This window comes from Sceloporus undulatus, chromosome 1 (assembly GCF_019175285.1).
Source record: "Sceloporus undulatus isolate JIND9_A2432 ecotype Alabama chromosome 1, SceUnd_v1.1, whole genome shotgun sequence".
NCBI lineage: Eukaryota > Metazoa > Chordata > Lepidosauria > Squamata > Phrynosomatidae > Sceloporus > Sceloporus undulatus.
In genome coordinates this window covers 43,900,953-43,918,194 of record NC_056522.1, presented here as the reverse complement: position 1 = coordinate 43,918,194, position 17,242 = coordinate 43,900,953, and the positions used below count along the sequence as shown (strand labels likewise).

The 17,242-nt window shown below is 41.3% G+C and overlaps 1 protein-coding gene across 1 annotated transcript in view; it reads right to left on the bottom strand.

Moving 5' to 3' along the window:
* Positions 1 to 572: 572 nt before the first annotated feature.
* The window catches only part of CNIH3 (cornichon family AMPA receptor auxiliary protein 3), a 107,676-nt gene continuing 91,006 nt past the window's right edge, over positions 573 to 17,242 (bottom strand). The window contains exons 6-8 of the mRNA XM_042445513.1: positions 7,701 to 7,813; positions 5,562 to 5,705; positions 573 to 1,623 (exon numbers count right to left, since the gene is read on the bottom strand). Coding sequence (XP_042301447.1) covers positions 1,596 to 1,623; positions 5,562 to 5,705; positions 7,701 to 7,813 — 285 coding nt within the window. The 3' untranslated portion in view covers positions 573 to 1,595. The remainder of the gene's footprint in view (positions 1,624 to 5,561; positions 5,706 to 7,700; positions 7,814 to 17,242) is intronic.

Here is a 17,242-nt window from a genome sequence, read left to right as displayed (position 1 = left end):
CGGATAGATACAGGCCGAAAGTCCCAGCTAGAGTTACAGTGGCCCTCTCACTGTTCCCTATTGAGCTAAACTAATTTCCACATTGAATACAATTTGTGAGTGCCATCCCAGGACCCTAGGTTTTAGGTAACAACTCCATAAGTTGTTGGATTGCAATTCTCATTACCCTCAGCACTAGGATATTAAGGCTGTTGTGAGTTACAGTTCAATAACAACTACAAGACCACATATCCTTCATACCAATTCTAACTATTTTGAAAAACTCACATATTACATGTTTTTTGAAATTCATCTTGAGCAGGACACTCTTAAGTATAGTAACTCAGAAACATATTATCTTAGAAGTTCCAATGAGTGCAGTGGGTTTTACTCCCTAGCAAGTGTGCTTAGGACTGCAGCATTTTTTAAAAATAATGTAAAATATATACTATCTGATACATTAGGAAATATGGGTCTATATCTGTATGAGAGAAAATGTGAGTATATAGAAACACAGAGTATTTATGCACAAACACAGACACAACTGTGTCACTGGCAATCATGAGATCTCAAATGAAATTAGGAATCATGTATAGAAAAAAAAGGAAATGACCATTTATTTCTATTCTTTACAACATGCATTTGGTATGAGGAAAAAACTGAACAGCCCCATTAATTTTAGATTCAGAGGGACCACACAACTGAAGCCACGTGACAAGACTGCAGACTAAAGTAATGTGGTCCTTTACAATTTGTATTTTGGGTTGTTTGGAGTGTTCTGTCACATCTTCATGTGTGTAAGTAGCATATATTTTCTCCAGTAGGAGGAATATACTACTGAATTCTTGAAATAATTGTGTCATCATACATAATGCACTAGTACTATTTTACTGCACTGTGTGTAAACAGATTCAGCATTTCTGAAACATGCTCATAGAAACCACTGAAGAGCCAACCATACAAAAGATCTGCAGCTCAGAATGACAGGGTATATACTCTGAATGTATTTCTGTCTTGTGTTCTGACAAAACATCTCTCTTCTTCATCACAACTAGTCATGTTTTCCTTGCTTTTCTCCAACCAGCAATTCGACTCTGAAAACAAGATTTTTGGGCAAAGTCTCCATCTTATCTGCAGTTACTGTCGGGAACCGTCTTGCTTTACAGTCCCATTGTAAAAAGAAAGGGTAAAGAAACCATCTTCCTCACTGTAAATCTTGTAAACCTCTTGTGATAAAATTAATGTGACAGAATTTCTCTTCCATCATGTGTGGATGAAACTCTCTTCAAAAGTAACTACTTTTAACTTTATAAATACATACTTGTTTTGTTTATGTTGGGAAATCATGAATCCAAAAACCACAAAACACTGAGAAGTAACAGAGAAAATCAGTTTGATCAGCTTCGTATCACTTCAAGTTTTTACACTTCTGCAGTCAACTCTTTTCCCTAAAGAAGGCTTTTCTTTTCTCTTTTCTTTTCTTTTACATCCTACATGGAGGTTGGATTCAAAGCTTCCATCTCTTTGTGGCGCTTTATGCATCAAGCATCACTGTAGGCTGCCTTGTCTTTATTCTGTACCCTTTGTTGTTTCCAGCTTTTAGTAGCATCTTTGAATTAGGAACTCACTAAGGCGTAGATCATGCTGAATAGAAAGGAAAAGGGTACAGTTTGAAAGGATCTCTTTGAAACATATAAAGCCATCTTTATTTTCCTGTTCCCTTCACCCTCTAAAATTTGGTTCTTTCCTTGCTGTACATGCTTCTTCACTGCGTCTCTATATTATAACCAAATTCAGATAGACTTAAAATGATAACCAAAAAAATTAAAATTAAAAAATATAATCTGTAGTTTTTCATTGTTGTGTTTCTTATGCATTTCTAGACTTGGACCTGAACCTGTGCCAAATGTGAAATTACTAACTACTAAATAAAATCCCCCCTAAAAAGGTGTTGTTGATCTCTGAAAAAAATTCAGACAACTGGCAACTTCACTAAGTACAGGCAAGAGTTTTATTTAAATGTGACTTTTTACTTGCTTCTTTGTCCCCACCTCCCCTCCAGGATGAAAGAAATGTAAAGATTCGAGAGATGGAGGTAGAGTGGAGGAAACAGCCATATCCACTATAGTTCTGGGAATAGAAATATACAGTGGAATCCAGTAGAAAAAATATACATTATTAGAGATATTGCTTTGTAGAATACTTCTAAAGAAACTCACTAAAATATTGCAATAGTAACCAGACTAGACATGATCATATCATTGTGTGTTTTTATATTTTATTAGTTTACACAGACATAAGTTATATTTCTTCCATGGATTTCAGGGTATCATGGAAGTACTGATGGCCATTTTCTATGACCAAACCCAGATTTGCTTAGCTTCAGGAAAGTTACTTCATCATTTGCCTTCCCTTTCCCCCCCCCCCCCTTCATTTTTATACATGAAGCTTCTCCAGCTGCATAGAAAGTAGCAGATGAGAGGTCTCATTTACCAGCAAAAAACACTGACTAGTCAGTGGGGTGATGAATCTGCTAGAGGTCTTAGTTTCAGATGTTAAAGGTGCTGTCCAGGGTACTGAAACTAGTTTGGGAAAAGCCAGAACTTGCAAAAAGGTTATTTTTTGACTACAGCGTCTATGGTCCTCAAACCAGTACTGTAGTCCAAAATAATTTCCCTAGGCTCTATGTTTATGTGGGGCTAAATCTAGTTGTTAATCTCACCAAGACCAGACCCATTAAATTAATGAAATTTACTTAAGAGTTATCCCTAACAAGTTCCATTTATTCACTGGAGCTATCCTAGGTACTATTAAGTGGGTTTAGCCCAGGATCTATTGCCGACTGATGCAGTGACTAAGGATGGCATCTCTCCGCTCAATGCCTGTCTGGAGTTGGTAATGGGCTGGATGAGGGAAAACAGACTCAGCCTGAATCCAGAGAAAACGGAAGTACTTGTGATAGGTTCTCCTGGTCCTGGGAAGGAGGTTTGTCCACCAGTCCTGAATGGGGTCACGCTCCCTGTGAAGGACTCAGTTCGCAGTTTGGGGGTGCTTCTTGACTCCTTGCTTCACCTGACTCCTCAGGTGGATGCGACAGTTAGGAGCACCTGTTATCAGCTTCGGCTGATACGCCAGCTGCGTCCCTACCTGGACCGGGGGGACCTTGAAACAGTAGTACACGCACTGGTAACCTCTCAACTCGATTTCTGTAATGTGCTCTACATGGGGCAACCCTTGTACCAAACTCGGAAGCTGCAGTTGGTTCAAAATATGGCTGCCAGACTGGTCACTGGTAGCTCCAGGGCCAGCCACATAACACCTGTACTAGCAGATCTGCACTGGCTGCCAATTCGCTTCTGGGTACAATACAAGGTGTTGGTTGTTACCTATAAAGCCCTAAATGGCTTGGGCCAGGAGTACTTGAAGGACCGACTCTCCCCATACAATCAGCCCCGCACTCTCAGATCTCGTGGGGAAAAACTTTTGAGTGTTCCCAAGACAAGATACGCAGCGACTGCGCAACGGGCTTTTTCTGTGGTGGCCCCGCAGTCTTGGAACGCTCTCCCTGAGGAGCTCCGCTTAGCCCCCTCCCTGGAGTCATTTAAGAAAAACCTTAAGACTCATTTATTTCGTCAAGCCTTCCCTCACATGTCCTGACTGTTTTGCTCCTGCATACTATTTATTGTATTTTTATATTGTTTTATTATTTTGATTGATTAATGATGGATTTTAATGATATATAGTTGTATACGGGTTTTTTTATGAAGGACTTTAGCTGTTAATTTTTATTTTTAAACTGTGATTTTTATTGTATTATATTTGTAACCTGTATCGTATTGTATCTTATTCTGTTTGTAAACTGCCGTGATCATAGGAACGGCGGTATATAAATAAAATTTCAATCAATCAATCAATCAATCAATAACCTCAAGTTTGGTCTTCAATAACTGATAGTTCTTATAACTTATTCAAAATCTAGTTTAATGTTATGCCATGCCATTTACTCATATCTAAATTCTGTCCTTTATGACATTGCTAAAGATCCTCCTAAAATTTCAGTTCAGAACAGTTGACACTTTACTTTGTTGTTTTCAAAATTCCTTTGGATACAAACAGCCTGTGGCAGATTACATAACCTATAACAGATGTTTGTGTTTGTCACAATATACTTTATTATCTGTCCCCTGGAACAGCATTCTCCAATTAACAGAAAATGAATGTCCCAAACTTGTTCTTCCATTATACCCATATTCTGATGGACTTAAAAATGATACCCCCCAAATAAACAAATAATTAAAAATTAAAATTAGAATATGTATTTTTTTAATCTTTGGGTTTTCTATGCACGTACTCTTATATGCTCTACTCACTTATTTATTACCCTATTATAACTGAGTGAGCAATACTAAGGAAATGGTGCAGGAATGTAGGGGCAAAAATGGCTTTTTAGATACATTTTTGTAGCATTTTCTGGGCACACTTCAGAGGATTATATATCACCAGCCAGATCCTACATATGTCCCTATCATAACTGACTATGAAGTATTACATATGGACAAGTAAGCAAATCTCTTTAAGCTCAAAGAGGCTTTGACATTACATGCAGAAATTAATAAATTATTACATTCCCACATACTGGTGAACGATGTTTGTTGAATGCTTGGAATTGAAACTGAGAAACAGAACTCTTATCATGCTGATTCCCAGTTTCCCACAGCAACTATATATACCTATTAACTTTCTAGAAGTCCTTATGTTCCAAACCTCCTAGAAATAATTTTGTTACATGGTTGAGGATCTTGTAACTAACAATTGTCTGTATGAGTTCAGTCATTTCACCCTGAAAGATCTGAAGGGGAATTCAGGTAGTGGTGACTCTTCTAAATCAAATCAGTAGTGTAAATTAATAATAATGGTATATCAGGTAAGACAGAAAATACCAGAGCCTGGAAAAGTTACTTAGCCGACATGTCCAGTGGGGGATTCCAGAAGTTACCATTCAAAATTGCAACTTTTCCAAGCTCTGAAACTAATAATAATAATAATAATAATAATAATAATTTGTTTTATTTATATACCGCTATTCCAAAGATCATAGCGGTGAACAGCAAGTAAGCTAATTAGCAAGTAAGCTAATTTGCCCCCAACAGTCTGGGTACTCATTTTAGCGACCTCAGAAGGATGCAAGCCTGAGTTGAGCTTGGGCCCTTTTGCTGGTCTTGAACTCGCAACCTTGTGGTTTCGAGTGAATGGCTGCAGTACAGGCATTTAACCACTGCGCCACAGAGGAGGGCAGGATGTGTTTGGAGGGCAAAAGGTTCACCCAATGAATCTAAAAGACTCAGCAAAGAGAGGCATTCTTCACTTTTCTTTACAATTCTTCTCAGTTGCACTAGCTGTATGTCCTTCACCGCTTTTGTCTACTGTACCTATAATTTCTGCAGTCTATGAGGCAGCATTACCCAATCTAATATCCTCCAGACCTGCTGAACATATTTCCAGCTGAGTTGGAAGAACAAGACTTGACCTCCAAACACATCTGAAGGACACCAGTTCCTCATGGGAAGCGAGACCATGCTTACCAGTAAAGATAATAGAAGAATGACAGGAGATAGAAAGCTAGTTTACACCAAGCCTCTCTTTGGCAGTAGACCAAGGTATCTGCATTCATTACTGCTGGTGGATCGTATGCTACCTCTGTGCTGTCTGCTGGACAGTGGAAATACCTGGAAAAAAAGGAGAGAAGAAAACAACTGGAGAGAATCTGCAGTATTTTGGTTTCAGCTACATCAAGCCACAAATCCTCATGAATGCCACATTATCTTGCATCATAAATAGGTAGTCTTTCAGCATTTTCCTAAAGAACTCTAATTCAAAGCATGTATTTATCTTCTCCATGGAGGAGTCAAAATATAAAAAATATTACACCTGAAGTAAAACCTCATGCAGCTATTGCAGGAAAAACAGAAAAATTGGATTGTTCTTGCAAAACAATTTACAGATTTTTCATTCCAGAACAACATTTTCTACACATATTCTTCCATAAATGAAGGAACATCTTATATCAAAGAAGAAAAAACAACCAACGAGAGGAACCAATTCATAGAATCATAGAACCAATTCTTGCCTACATGGAGAAGAAAGTGAGTGAGAGAATGAGAAAGGGAAGTTACGTGGACGAAACTGAGAAGAGGAGAAGAACGAAGGGTGAGGAGGATCAAGAAAAATAAAGGAATTCAGATAAACCATTATTGTGTAATATGAATTTTGAAATGTTCAGTCTATATGTTTGTATAATGTCTATTTTTTAATTAGTAAAATTTAAAAATAAACAAATAAAATAAATAAAGATCTCCAGTGGGGGGGGACGACCAATTCATGCCTACAAACCATTGTGCTGCTTAAAAATTCAGCCTGCAAGAAATTCTTTCTATATAAAATTACTTATCTGTGTATATTTTATTTATTTGATTTTTATCCCTCCTGAACCAAGGTAGCTCATATGACCAAAAAGAGATGTAAACAATGAACATACATAATAGGTTGTATTAAAACAGTACTAAACAGCTATGTTTTAAAAAAAGGGTTAGCAGAGCTTAAAAACACAGGAATAAAAAATTAAAAAGTGCCTGTCCATTAAAAGTATTTTCTTTACCAGTCAGTCAGTTATCTGAATGAGAAGGTCTTTGCTTTCTGGCAGAAGGCGTGAACTGTGTTATCATCTCATGGGCTGGAGTACAATAGGCTTTTGATCACTCAAAAAAGCCTTTCTGCAGACATAATGGTGGCAGAGAAGATTAATTTCTTTCTACCATGTAATAAGCTTTCTAACAGACTCTAGCCTGTCTTTGGTTGGACCTGTACTTTCTGCCCTCATTATTCTAGCTGCTGTCCCACCTGTTTCATCATCAACTTCCAAAGAACCATTCTGTGTGAGGGAACACTGAGAAGCAATTGTGCCCACTACTCCGTCTACTTCACAATTCCCGAGGTCAACCTAGGCTTTGACAGAATTGCCTATGGAGGTGACAGGAAACAAAGAGCCATCAGGATAACAGCTGGATCCATCAACTTCCCGGACCTTCTTATCACTGCAGCCTAAACCACTCCAGGTAGTGTCTTTCAAAACTACAGAGAGCTCTTCCACATCTAGACTATCATTCTGCCACCCTGCCCAGAAAATCATTCCCAGTATATGACCAGCTGAAAGTGGGGGCACATATTACTTGAGACAGCCCCATGATTATCGTGGCTCAATCAACTTTCATGAAGCTCTATCAGTTTCAACTATGGCACAACAAGGAGGCTGTTCTGTATGAGTATGTGGAACCACACAAACTGCTTCTCATGTCAAACCAGAGCAGGCCCAAGACACTGCTGCTTGAGATGCTACAACTGACACCTTCTTGTTGCCCAAAGAAATACCACAATACCACAGTGTGTGCCAAATGAAGAGCAATACGTGTATAAAAGCAGTGCCTGTTCAAATGAATGGCCTATCCTACTGTGGGAGAAAGGTGTGATACTTACCCTATATATATATATGATCTAGGCTTGTTTGGTGTCTCTGTGCCTGCTCACAATATCTCTACATGTGTTGCAAGTGTTGCATTTCTGCCTTTCTTGCTATGCTTCACAGTGCAGCACTTTTATCAGAGAATGAGAGACGATATGTGGCAACTCTGTGAGCAAACTGGCCTCCAAATAAGATTATGACTTACCTCCAAAAGTGATAGAAAAGCAGAGGAATATTCAAGCCAAGGGTCAGCCATTCTTGAGCACATAGAAACATTATACAGAAAAGGCTGTGGATTGAATATTCTGGCAATACTAGCTGGGAAGAAAAAGAAAAAAGAAAACAGAAAGGATTACAACACACCATTCCTGAAAGTAATTCCTTTTTTATTTTTTGTAAAAATCATCTTGCCAGAAAATTAGCCCTACCAACCTCTGAAAATCTCATAATCACAACACAGTCTGTCTGGGTATATTTGGACAGTCTCAGTAACAGAATTACTGGGGTTCTAAGCAAGAGAATTCCTGGATCCAACCCACACATATGCCTTTCTCCCTAGTACTAAGGAATTACACAGTCATTTCAAAGTGGGATTAAAAATGATAATGAAATTCTTTTCTGTGTTTTGTGTGGGAGAATAATTAGGAAGTTTTCAAGAATTACAGTTTCCTGCAGAAGAATGAGATGAATATCTGGAGGAGGGTCAAGTTAAACACTACTTCTTTCTCAACACAAATGAATAGCTTCTAAAAGCTTCAAATATAAAAAACTGTGGGTAATGGCTATCATCCCTGGAGATGTAAAATCCTAGCACAGTGTATAAATGATTCCAATAATTAATCAGATACACCAGTTTTGGCATAGACAGACCCATTTATGGCTTAGGGAGCCTGTGCATGTTTGCCAGTGATGCATTTATTGAGTGAATTTCAGCATCACTCACAGAATTATGCAATGTTATCTTCCATTTGTAACATCCTTTGTTTCTCCATTTCTTCTTCCATTTGTTTTTCTTCCCACAACTAATCAGTTAAGGAGGAATGGTAGCACTAAATGCTGTCCATCTGGAAGCACTCCGTCTTAATGCCAGACGAATTCTGAAAATCCTCAGCAAAATATAGTCTACACCCCCCATGTTGTCTTTGAAGGGCTTGGTGACTTGTTTATGTTTTAATAAAGGCTTTATATAACCTTGCTCTGGCAGCCTTTTTATCAAGTGATATTCCATACAGTCCATTTTTAGGGTCACTGGTTTAAATTCAAGGAACATAAAACTAATTATATAGATGTTACTTTAATGCTTTTGAACTTTTTTCCTGCTGGTGGTGAGCACATGTGAAAGACAGAAATGCTGTTTTAAATGCACTGGTAACAGATTTTTAATCAGCTAATGACCATGCCTTTCATCGCAGCAATGGGTTGTACAAACATATGTGAAATGGCATTTTAATCTGCTAGGCATTTTTCATTCTAAACTTCTCTCTGGAAAGAAATGATGCTGTAGCTACAATTAACAAGTGCTGTGTGGCTACTCTCATTCCCTTTTCCATGACTTGGAATTTGCCATTTCCCTGGGGTTGCTAGACTGAAAACTAGAATGGGCTCTTGTACTTTTAGTGGTTGTGCAGAAGAGGGAATTTCAGCAGGTGCTGCTTGTCATATAACCATCTAACATGCAGCACCTGCTGAAATTCCCTCTTCTATACAAGCATTAAAGGCACAATCCTATTCACAATCCTACTCAAGCCGTGTCAATTTCACTGATACCTTCTCAATACCACTGATACACTGGAACAAGTATGTAAACCCTTTGGAAGAAATTAGGATAGAGGACTCTGAAAAAACAGAAGACGTCTCTTCCTGTCAGATAGTAGAGACAAACACTGCCTAAAACTGATAAGGCTTTTCTTTGACCTTATCAGTTCCACAAAAAACCTGAGATGGTGAAGATGGTAAAGCAAATAGCAGTGGGATGGGTGGGCAGGCAGGCAAGAGTTACACACAGTCAGGACTATCACTGACCCACAGCATGATAGGATTTGCATCTAAGTATAATTCCACAGCAATCTGAGCCACAATCTATATAGCAAAGTGGGGGGGGGGGTCTTTTGCAACACTAACTAAAGGTGAATAGTCATTTGAAGTGAGGGAACCATCACTTCTGAAAAGTCACAAAATGAAGTGGGAAAAGATTCCTATGTAAACCTAAGAATACTTTAAAGTGCTTCTGAAATTAAATTAACTGGTGATCTGAACTGTGATCTAGTAAACAGACAGGGAGCCTATTTCATCTACAGTAACTTATTTACAACAAACCCATAAAGGCAAGGCATTATTATTGATTAGGCTTCAGCTGTGGTGCAGTTTTCCTTCTGTTAAGGGCCTGCTAGAACTCAAACTCTGCATTCAGCTGCCTCATATAGTCAGGTACTGAACTACAGGTTGCAGTTTCTACTTTAGGTGGGAGCCCTTATTTAACATGGCTAGTTGTATTCTTGGCAAACCAACTGGAAACCATACACTTATCCAGGGGTAGGCAACCTTTTTGAGCCGGGGGCTGGGTTGCTGTCCCTCAGACAACTGGGGGAGCCGAAGCCGTGGGGTGGAGCTTCCACCCTCCGTGGGGGGGCCGCGTGCCGGGGGTGGAGCTTCCACCCTCCGGGGGCAGAGCCGCATGCCGGGGGCAGAGCTTCCACCCCCCTGGGGGCCAGGCTTCCTCCTCTTTGCCGGCCCCTGACGGGGCCCCAGGCCCTGTCAGAGGCCGGGAAAGAGCCGGCGGGGGCCGCCAGCGCAGGAGGCCTCCCCCTCTTTGCCGGCTCCTGACAGGGCCCCAGGCCCCATAAGAAGCCGGCAAAAAAGCCGGTGGGGGCTGCCAGCACTGGAGGCCTCCCCCTTTTGCCGGCCCCTGACGGGGCCCCAGGCCCCATCAGAGGCTGGCAAAAAAGCCAGCGGGGGCCGCCAGCGCTGGAGGCCTCCTTCTCTTTGCCGGCCCTTTTGCCATCGCTGGGACCATCCAAAAGGGCCCCGGTGACGGCGACGGGCCTCCCAGATGGTCACTGCCGCCGCCGGAGCCCTCTTGGAGGGCCCCAGCAACGGCAACGTGCCTCTTGGAGGGCCCCAGCAAAGGCAACAGGCCTCCCAACGGATCCGCTGCTGCTGCCGGAGCCCTCCTGGAGGGTCCCAGCAATGGCAACGGGCCTCCCAGAGGGCCGCTGCCACCGTCGGAGCCATGTTCGAGGGCTCCGGAGGCCACAGCGGGCCTCGGCGAAGTCTCGCGTGACCTTTCTTGTGGTCGCGCGAGACTTCGCCTCTAGGCCGCCACCATTTTGTTTTCCAAAATGGCAGGGAAGGTTGCGTGAGACTTCGCCGCCATTTTGAAAAGCAAAATGGCGGGGCCCGGGAGCCGGGAAAAGCCGCAATCAGCGGCGGTGGCGGTGGCTGGGGCAGGCAGGGGCTGGTGGAAAGGCCTCTGCGGGCTGCAATCGGCCTGCGGGCCGGGGATTGCCAACTCCTGCACTTATCAGTGTTGGGCAACAGAGCCACTAATACTGTACCTTTCTCTCACACGTCATCCTTGCTAATGCTCTGTTTCCAGAGCAGCAAAGAGAAAAAAGATTGTGAGGAGAGGAGGGATCCTGATGACTGCTTCATTTCTCAACTTTCCCATTAGGAAATATGGGAGGAGGGTTGCTTCATGATGATTGAGCCCCCTTCCTGAGGAGAAGGGCCACAACCAGGGCCATAGCATACTACTTGGAGAGGCTTGGCAGGCCAGACACTCCTTGGTAGCCAGGTTTCTCAGTATGGGCTGTAGGGTCTTCCTGAACTTTGGTATGTTTCTGTATCCTTGGATTAGTCTTTGGCCTAGATTTCTCGCTTGCTTCTCAATCCTGTCTCCTGATTTGTCTTAAAGTACATATATTAATTGGACCTGGATTTGTTCCCAACTCTGATCCCCTGGCACAATTCCTGGCTCTTTTGTTACTTCAAATTACTGCCTGTGCTTAACTCTGACATGGCTTGATCCCATACCCAGTTATGTCAAAATGTATTTCCACAGAAAGCTATGCTCACAACATTAGTTTGTTTGGAACAGCAGCACTTAGTGTGAAGTAATCTAGGTTGCCAGCATTTCCAACACCAGCCATTAATGTCTGAATAAACACTTTTATGACCTGACTTAGCCCCCACAGTAGTGTTGTATATTATAACAAGTTCTGCAACGCCTCACAAGTTGCCTTCCATTAGTATATTATATGCGTCAGACACAAATTGTGAGAGCATGAGATGTGAAGAAATCTCCTACCCCAAGGCATTCACCAGAGCCTAATTTTAAAGGATAATTGAAATTTCCTATGTATTAATTGTACATCTTAACATATTTTAAGTACACACCTGAAAAAAATATAATAACTGAACTGCTTATAGCACAAATGTGTTATTACAAACATATATATCATACACTGCAATAGGCATGATACAAAAGGAAGAGGAACTATGCAGAGGAAACAGTAACACAAACACATTAATTCATGAATTCTTCATTAAGTTACATAAAAATTTAATGGCCACTGAATGAATGAAGCAATGACTACTGTAAGATGGTGTTTTGGCAAAGAAGGAGCCAAATAGTCCAACCAAACCAAGTTCTGCTATCTACGCAATGATGTTATTTTACAAGCTTTTAGTTTTTAGTTATAATTTTACATGCATTGTATGCATTTGTGTGTACTGCAGGCCCATACATTTAATAGACGTTTCCTCATCCCCTTTCCTATGTGCTTTGAGCTACTGAGTTTGGACTAGTATACAGTGGAACCTCGCTTTATGCGGGGGATCTGTTCCGAACCCCCCCCCCCCGGTAAGGCTAATTCCGCCTATGCTCGAGCCCCATTATAGTTAATGGGGCTCGTGCACGCGGCAGCGTGGTGTGTGCGGGCAGTGGTCGCATGCGCCACTGAAACTATTACAGCATGGCTTCCGCATAAACCGGAAGCCATGTATGGTGCGCCCACATATGGAGTGGGCGCGCTGTACTATGAACAGCATACAAGTTCATTATCTTATATTGCCAAGACAGTATTCACATACATAAAGGAGTGTTTGGTACAATCCACATGCAAGCCTTACTTGAGCATTACATATCCAATTTGAAACATTTGAAGCATTTAGTTCATGGCTGAGAACTTTCTGGCACTTCCTCATACAAATAATAAAATTGATGCTGGTATACCACACCTCAAGTGCTACTTTGTATATACATCTCAATGAAGTAGTGACCAACTCAGTTTCTGTTTTTAATATAACCATACTGGCTCCATCATTCAAATATCTGATTTGACACTTTTTTTACTAACATGTTTTCTTTTATATTGATTCTCATGATAATGTTATATGTCTATTCAAAAATCTGTCTGTTGGTTTCTCTCTGACAAGGCCATATATTTGTAATATAGTATGCCTCATCTGGGAAAAAAAAATACATAAAGAAAAGGAATTTAACATTCCCACAGAGCAAACTATATGATAGCTATATTACTTTTTCAGGGTCCCTCCTACAGTGATATTTATTTATATTTTGAACCTTATGGGGTTTTTTTTGTTTTTTTTTAAGGCTTAGGATCAATTGTGTAAGTTTAAATAAATATCTGCCCTAAATTCAATTGTTAATTACAACAAGAGAAGACTTGATAATAAACGAGGACTTGGTATGTCAACAACTATGCATATTGCATGTATACCCTAAAGGCCCCAGATCTCATCTGCTCTTGGATGCTAAGCAGGGTCAGGCCTTGGATGGGATATTGCCAATGAATATCAGATGTTGCAAGTTATATTTCAGAGGGAGGAACTGGCAAAACCACCTCTAACTGTTCCTTGCCTAAGAAAGCCTTATGAAATTTATGGGTCACCATAAATCGATAGGCAAGTTGAAGGCAAATACACAGACAAGATTTTTCTTAGCATCCACTGCTAACACATTCCAACTTAAATGGCTTTAAATGTTGAGTTATCTTGTTTGATAGAAGCCCACCATTTAAAGCACTTTTATTTGTGTTCATAATTAATCTTCCTTGCTGGGAGAGTTGTGACTGTACTATAAATCAGTGCTGAAAAGAAAGGTCCAGTGGTGATAAATTATCAACAGTGCCTGGACCTCAGACTGTGAATTGTATCATGATTTATCATCAGTAAAGATACAACATACTGGAGATGTTCTCACTGAAGGGAAAAGGCCTCAAAAGACAGGAGGCAAGATGCATTAATTAAGGTGGCAGGCCTTAATAGGACTTAAAAAGCAAATTCTTTGAGGCATATAAATAAGCAAAAAATGGCTGGATCTCATTATACAGTAACTATTGTGTCAGTGTACTAATTTGCCAATTGATGTCTCAAACTTGCAATTGGCACCCATCACTTTTGAATTTCTAAATTTGTTAAATGAATTGCTCTATAAAACAACTCATCCTCAAAGTATTTTCATTGCTTGTGTTTAGGAAAAAGATGACCAGATCACTAGGAGAAGATGCCTACAATCAATCTGACATTTGAGAATATCTGGCTATTACCTGAAGGTATCATTTAAGGCAGGGGTAGGCAACCTTTTTGACCCGGGGGCCGAGTTGCTGTTCCTCAGACAACTGGGGGGCCGAAGCCAAAAATAAATAATTAAATAATTTAAAAAAAATTATATGAATAAATAAACCGGGACAAATGTAGGACAAAAATTTAAAATGAAGGACACTTTTTTTAATTAAAAAAATGGAGGACACGCAAAAAATCTGCTGATTTTTTAAAAAATGTTAATATAAATGCATGTTTCTGAGGCTTCTATAGACAATTGTCCCCCTTGCCCACCTCTTGCTCCCGCTTGCTCCTCCTTGCCCCCCTTGCCTGCCGCTTGCCCCATGCACAAAGGCCCCTGCGCACTTGTGCCGGAGGCCAAAGGCCCCCGCGCGCCTACGCCGGCAGCCAGAGGCCCCACACACCTGCACCCAAAGGCCCTGCACACCTGTGCCGGTGGCCAGAGGCCCCGCATGCTTGCGCAGGAGGCCAAAGGCCCTGGCGGCAGTCTGTGGCAGGGCCAGGCTGGGGCCGGATCCTAGGCCTCGGCGGGCAGCATGTGGCCCACGGGCCGTAGGTTGCCAACCCCTGATTTAAGGATTGGTTGAAAACTATGGTATTGTTGTAGCAAACATATTCTTTATTACAGTAAAGATATGGTGGCCACTATTTCCCCATGGTACCTAACATAATGTAGAAACATCAGATATTAAACACACACAACACAGTCAAAAATGGAATGGCTGAAGCAAAAGATTTATGGAATGCAGTATTCTGCAATTGGTTTTACTATCTTGTTGACTGGTACAAGAAGGTATCCAAGAGTACCTCCCTATACAAGTGGAAGCAATGAATGGCAACAGCAGCAACAACTAATATGATGGTTGCCCCTAGCCATCCATCACCACCACATGCCTCCCAACACAAGTCATTTTATGGCTGTAAGTGGTCAAGAGGGACAAGCGTTTTACTAGGCTACAACAGAAATCTCCCTGAAAGCCAGGGAGCAGATCCAGCCAGAAATCTCCCTGAAAGCCAAGATGACAAAACTGAGGCTGTCATTCTTTGCACACATCATGAGAAGGCACTACTCACTGGAAAAAAAAACAATAATGCTAGGAAAGGTGGAGGGAGTAGAAAGAGAGGAAGGATGCATACTAGATGGATGGACTCTATTAAGGATGTCATGGATATGACTTTGCAGGAACTTAGCAGAAGAGTGGAGGACAGGAAGTCTTGGAGATGTCTCATCCACAGGGTTGCCATTGATTGAGAGCAATTTGAGGGTGGTTAACAACAACAAATAGGCATCCAATGTCTTTTTATTTTATTAATAAAAAACAACAACCATAGATACAGCCAGTCTGGAGGAGCACGTTTGGGAGGATGGCAGAATCTCTGTCTTCCAAATGAACATCCTGCCAACATTATTATTTTTGTTCCCAACTATCCCAATTATAAATGATATTCCATTTAAACAATGGAATAAATATATATCTAATTTTATATGGGTGGGGAAGAAGGCTAGAATATGCATGAAAGTGATGCAGGATAAAAAAAAGAAAAAAGAGAAAAACTCAGCCTACCTGATCTAAAATTCTATATCATGTGTGCTGCTTTGAATGGCTGAAAGTCTCAAGCCCAAAACACACTGCAGAAATAATCCAGTCTGAGACCGACCACTTTAACTGCCCTGGCTCGTGTTAGGGAAACCTGGGAATTGTAGTTTATTGTGGCACCAGAGCTCTCTGACAGAAAAGACTAAACGTCTGACAAAACTACCATCCCCAGAATTCCCTAGCATGGATTCAGGGCAGTTAAAGCGGTCTCAAACTGGATGATTTCTGCAGTGTGTTTTGGACCGAGGTTCTCACTTCTGTATGCACAGATTAAAGGGATGTATCTACAGGCTGAGAGCCAGCATAGTGTAGTGGTTAAGTGCCGGACTATGACTCTGGAAACCACAGTCCAATTCCGGCTGAGCCATGGAAACCCACTAGGTGACCCGGGGCAAGTCATACTCTCTCAGACTCAGACAATGGCAAACCCCCTCTGAAGACACCTGCCAGGAAAACCTCATGATATCTTTGTATTTTAGGGTTGCCTTAAATCAGAGATAACTTAAACACACACAACAACAATATCTACAAGCTAAAAGATTGAAGTCTTAGGCCTAAAACGCACTACAGGAATAATCCAGTTTGAGTCCACTTTAACTGCCCAGGCTCAAAGCTAGGGAATTCTGGGAAATGTAGTTTTGTCAGACATTTAGCCTTCTTTGTCAGAGATCTATGGTGCCATGACAAACTACAGTTCACAGAATTCCCTAGCACTGAGTCAGGACAGTTAAAGTGGTCTCAAACAGGATTATTTCTGCAATGTGTTTTGGCCCTGGGTCAATCTAAAAAGGGATAGGATGTTACAGTTAGAAGGATTTAATTTGCCTTTTGGATGGCATGCATAACTCTGCTGTAATAAGGTAAAAGTTAATAAGAAATTCAATAACCATTAAATTAGAAGGGCTTTAGAGAAAATATGGATAAAATATGAACCACGTTTATGTAGCAAACTCCCTTCATGCACATCACTGAATGGAGCTCTATATAAGAAGGAAAAATAAAAGATTCTAGTTGGGCTATTATAAACCAATATTATGGTAGGATAATCATAAAAACAGACTGAAACCCAGAGAAGAATTAGAAAAACATGGTCTAATATGTACTTGGTATCTACAGAGACAACTGTTCAAAAGACATAAAATGGATGTAAAATTAAAAGGAATAGAAAAAGAATTCTGAGTTTGATAAACTATGGCGGGATACACACCACCATTTAGTACGTATACAATACGCACTAGGGTTAGAAGGGGCGGTGCTTCCGTACCCCCTAACCCTAGTACGTATTGTATACGTACAAGATGGCGGCGCCCCTTCTACATGGGCGCCGCCATCTTTACGTACTGGACGCACAGCGTCCAGACATGTCGCACCGCTTGTGACGTAGCGAGCGCGCCCCTGGCGCCTCGCTACGTCGCAACGCGACTTTAAAAGAAGCTCCTGCATTCTTTTTCGGTCCGCGCGGGGTCGGGCCGTGTGAGGCTCCGGCTCCCCCGCGGACCTACTGGCGGCGGCGCAGCAACCGCCGCAAAGGCGCAGTCTGTACCCGCCCCACTAATAATATAAT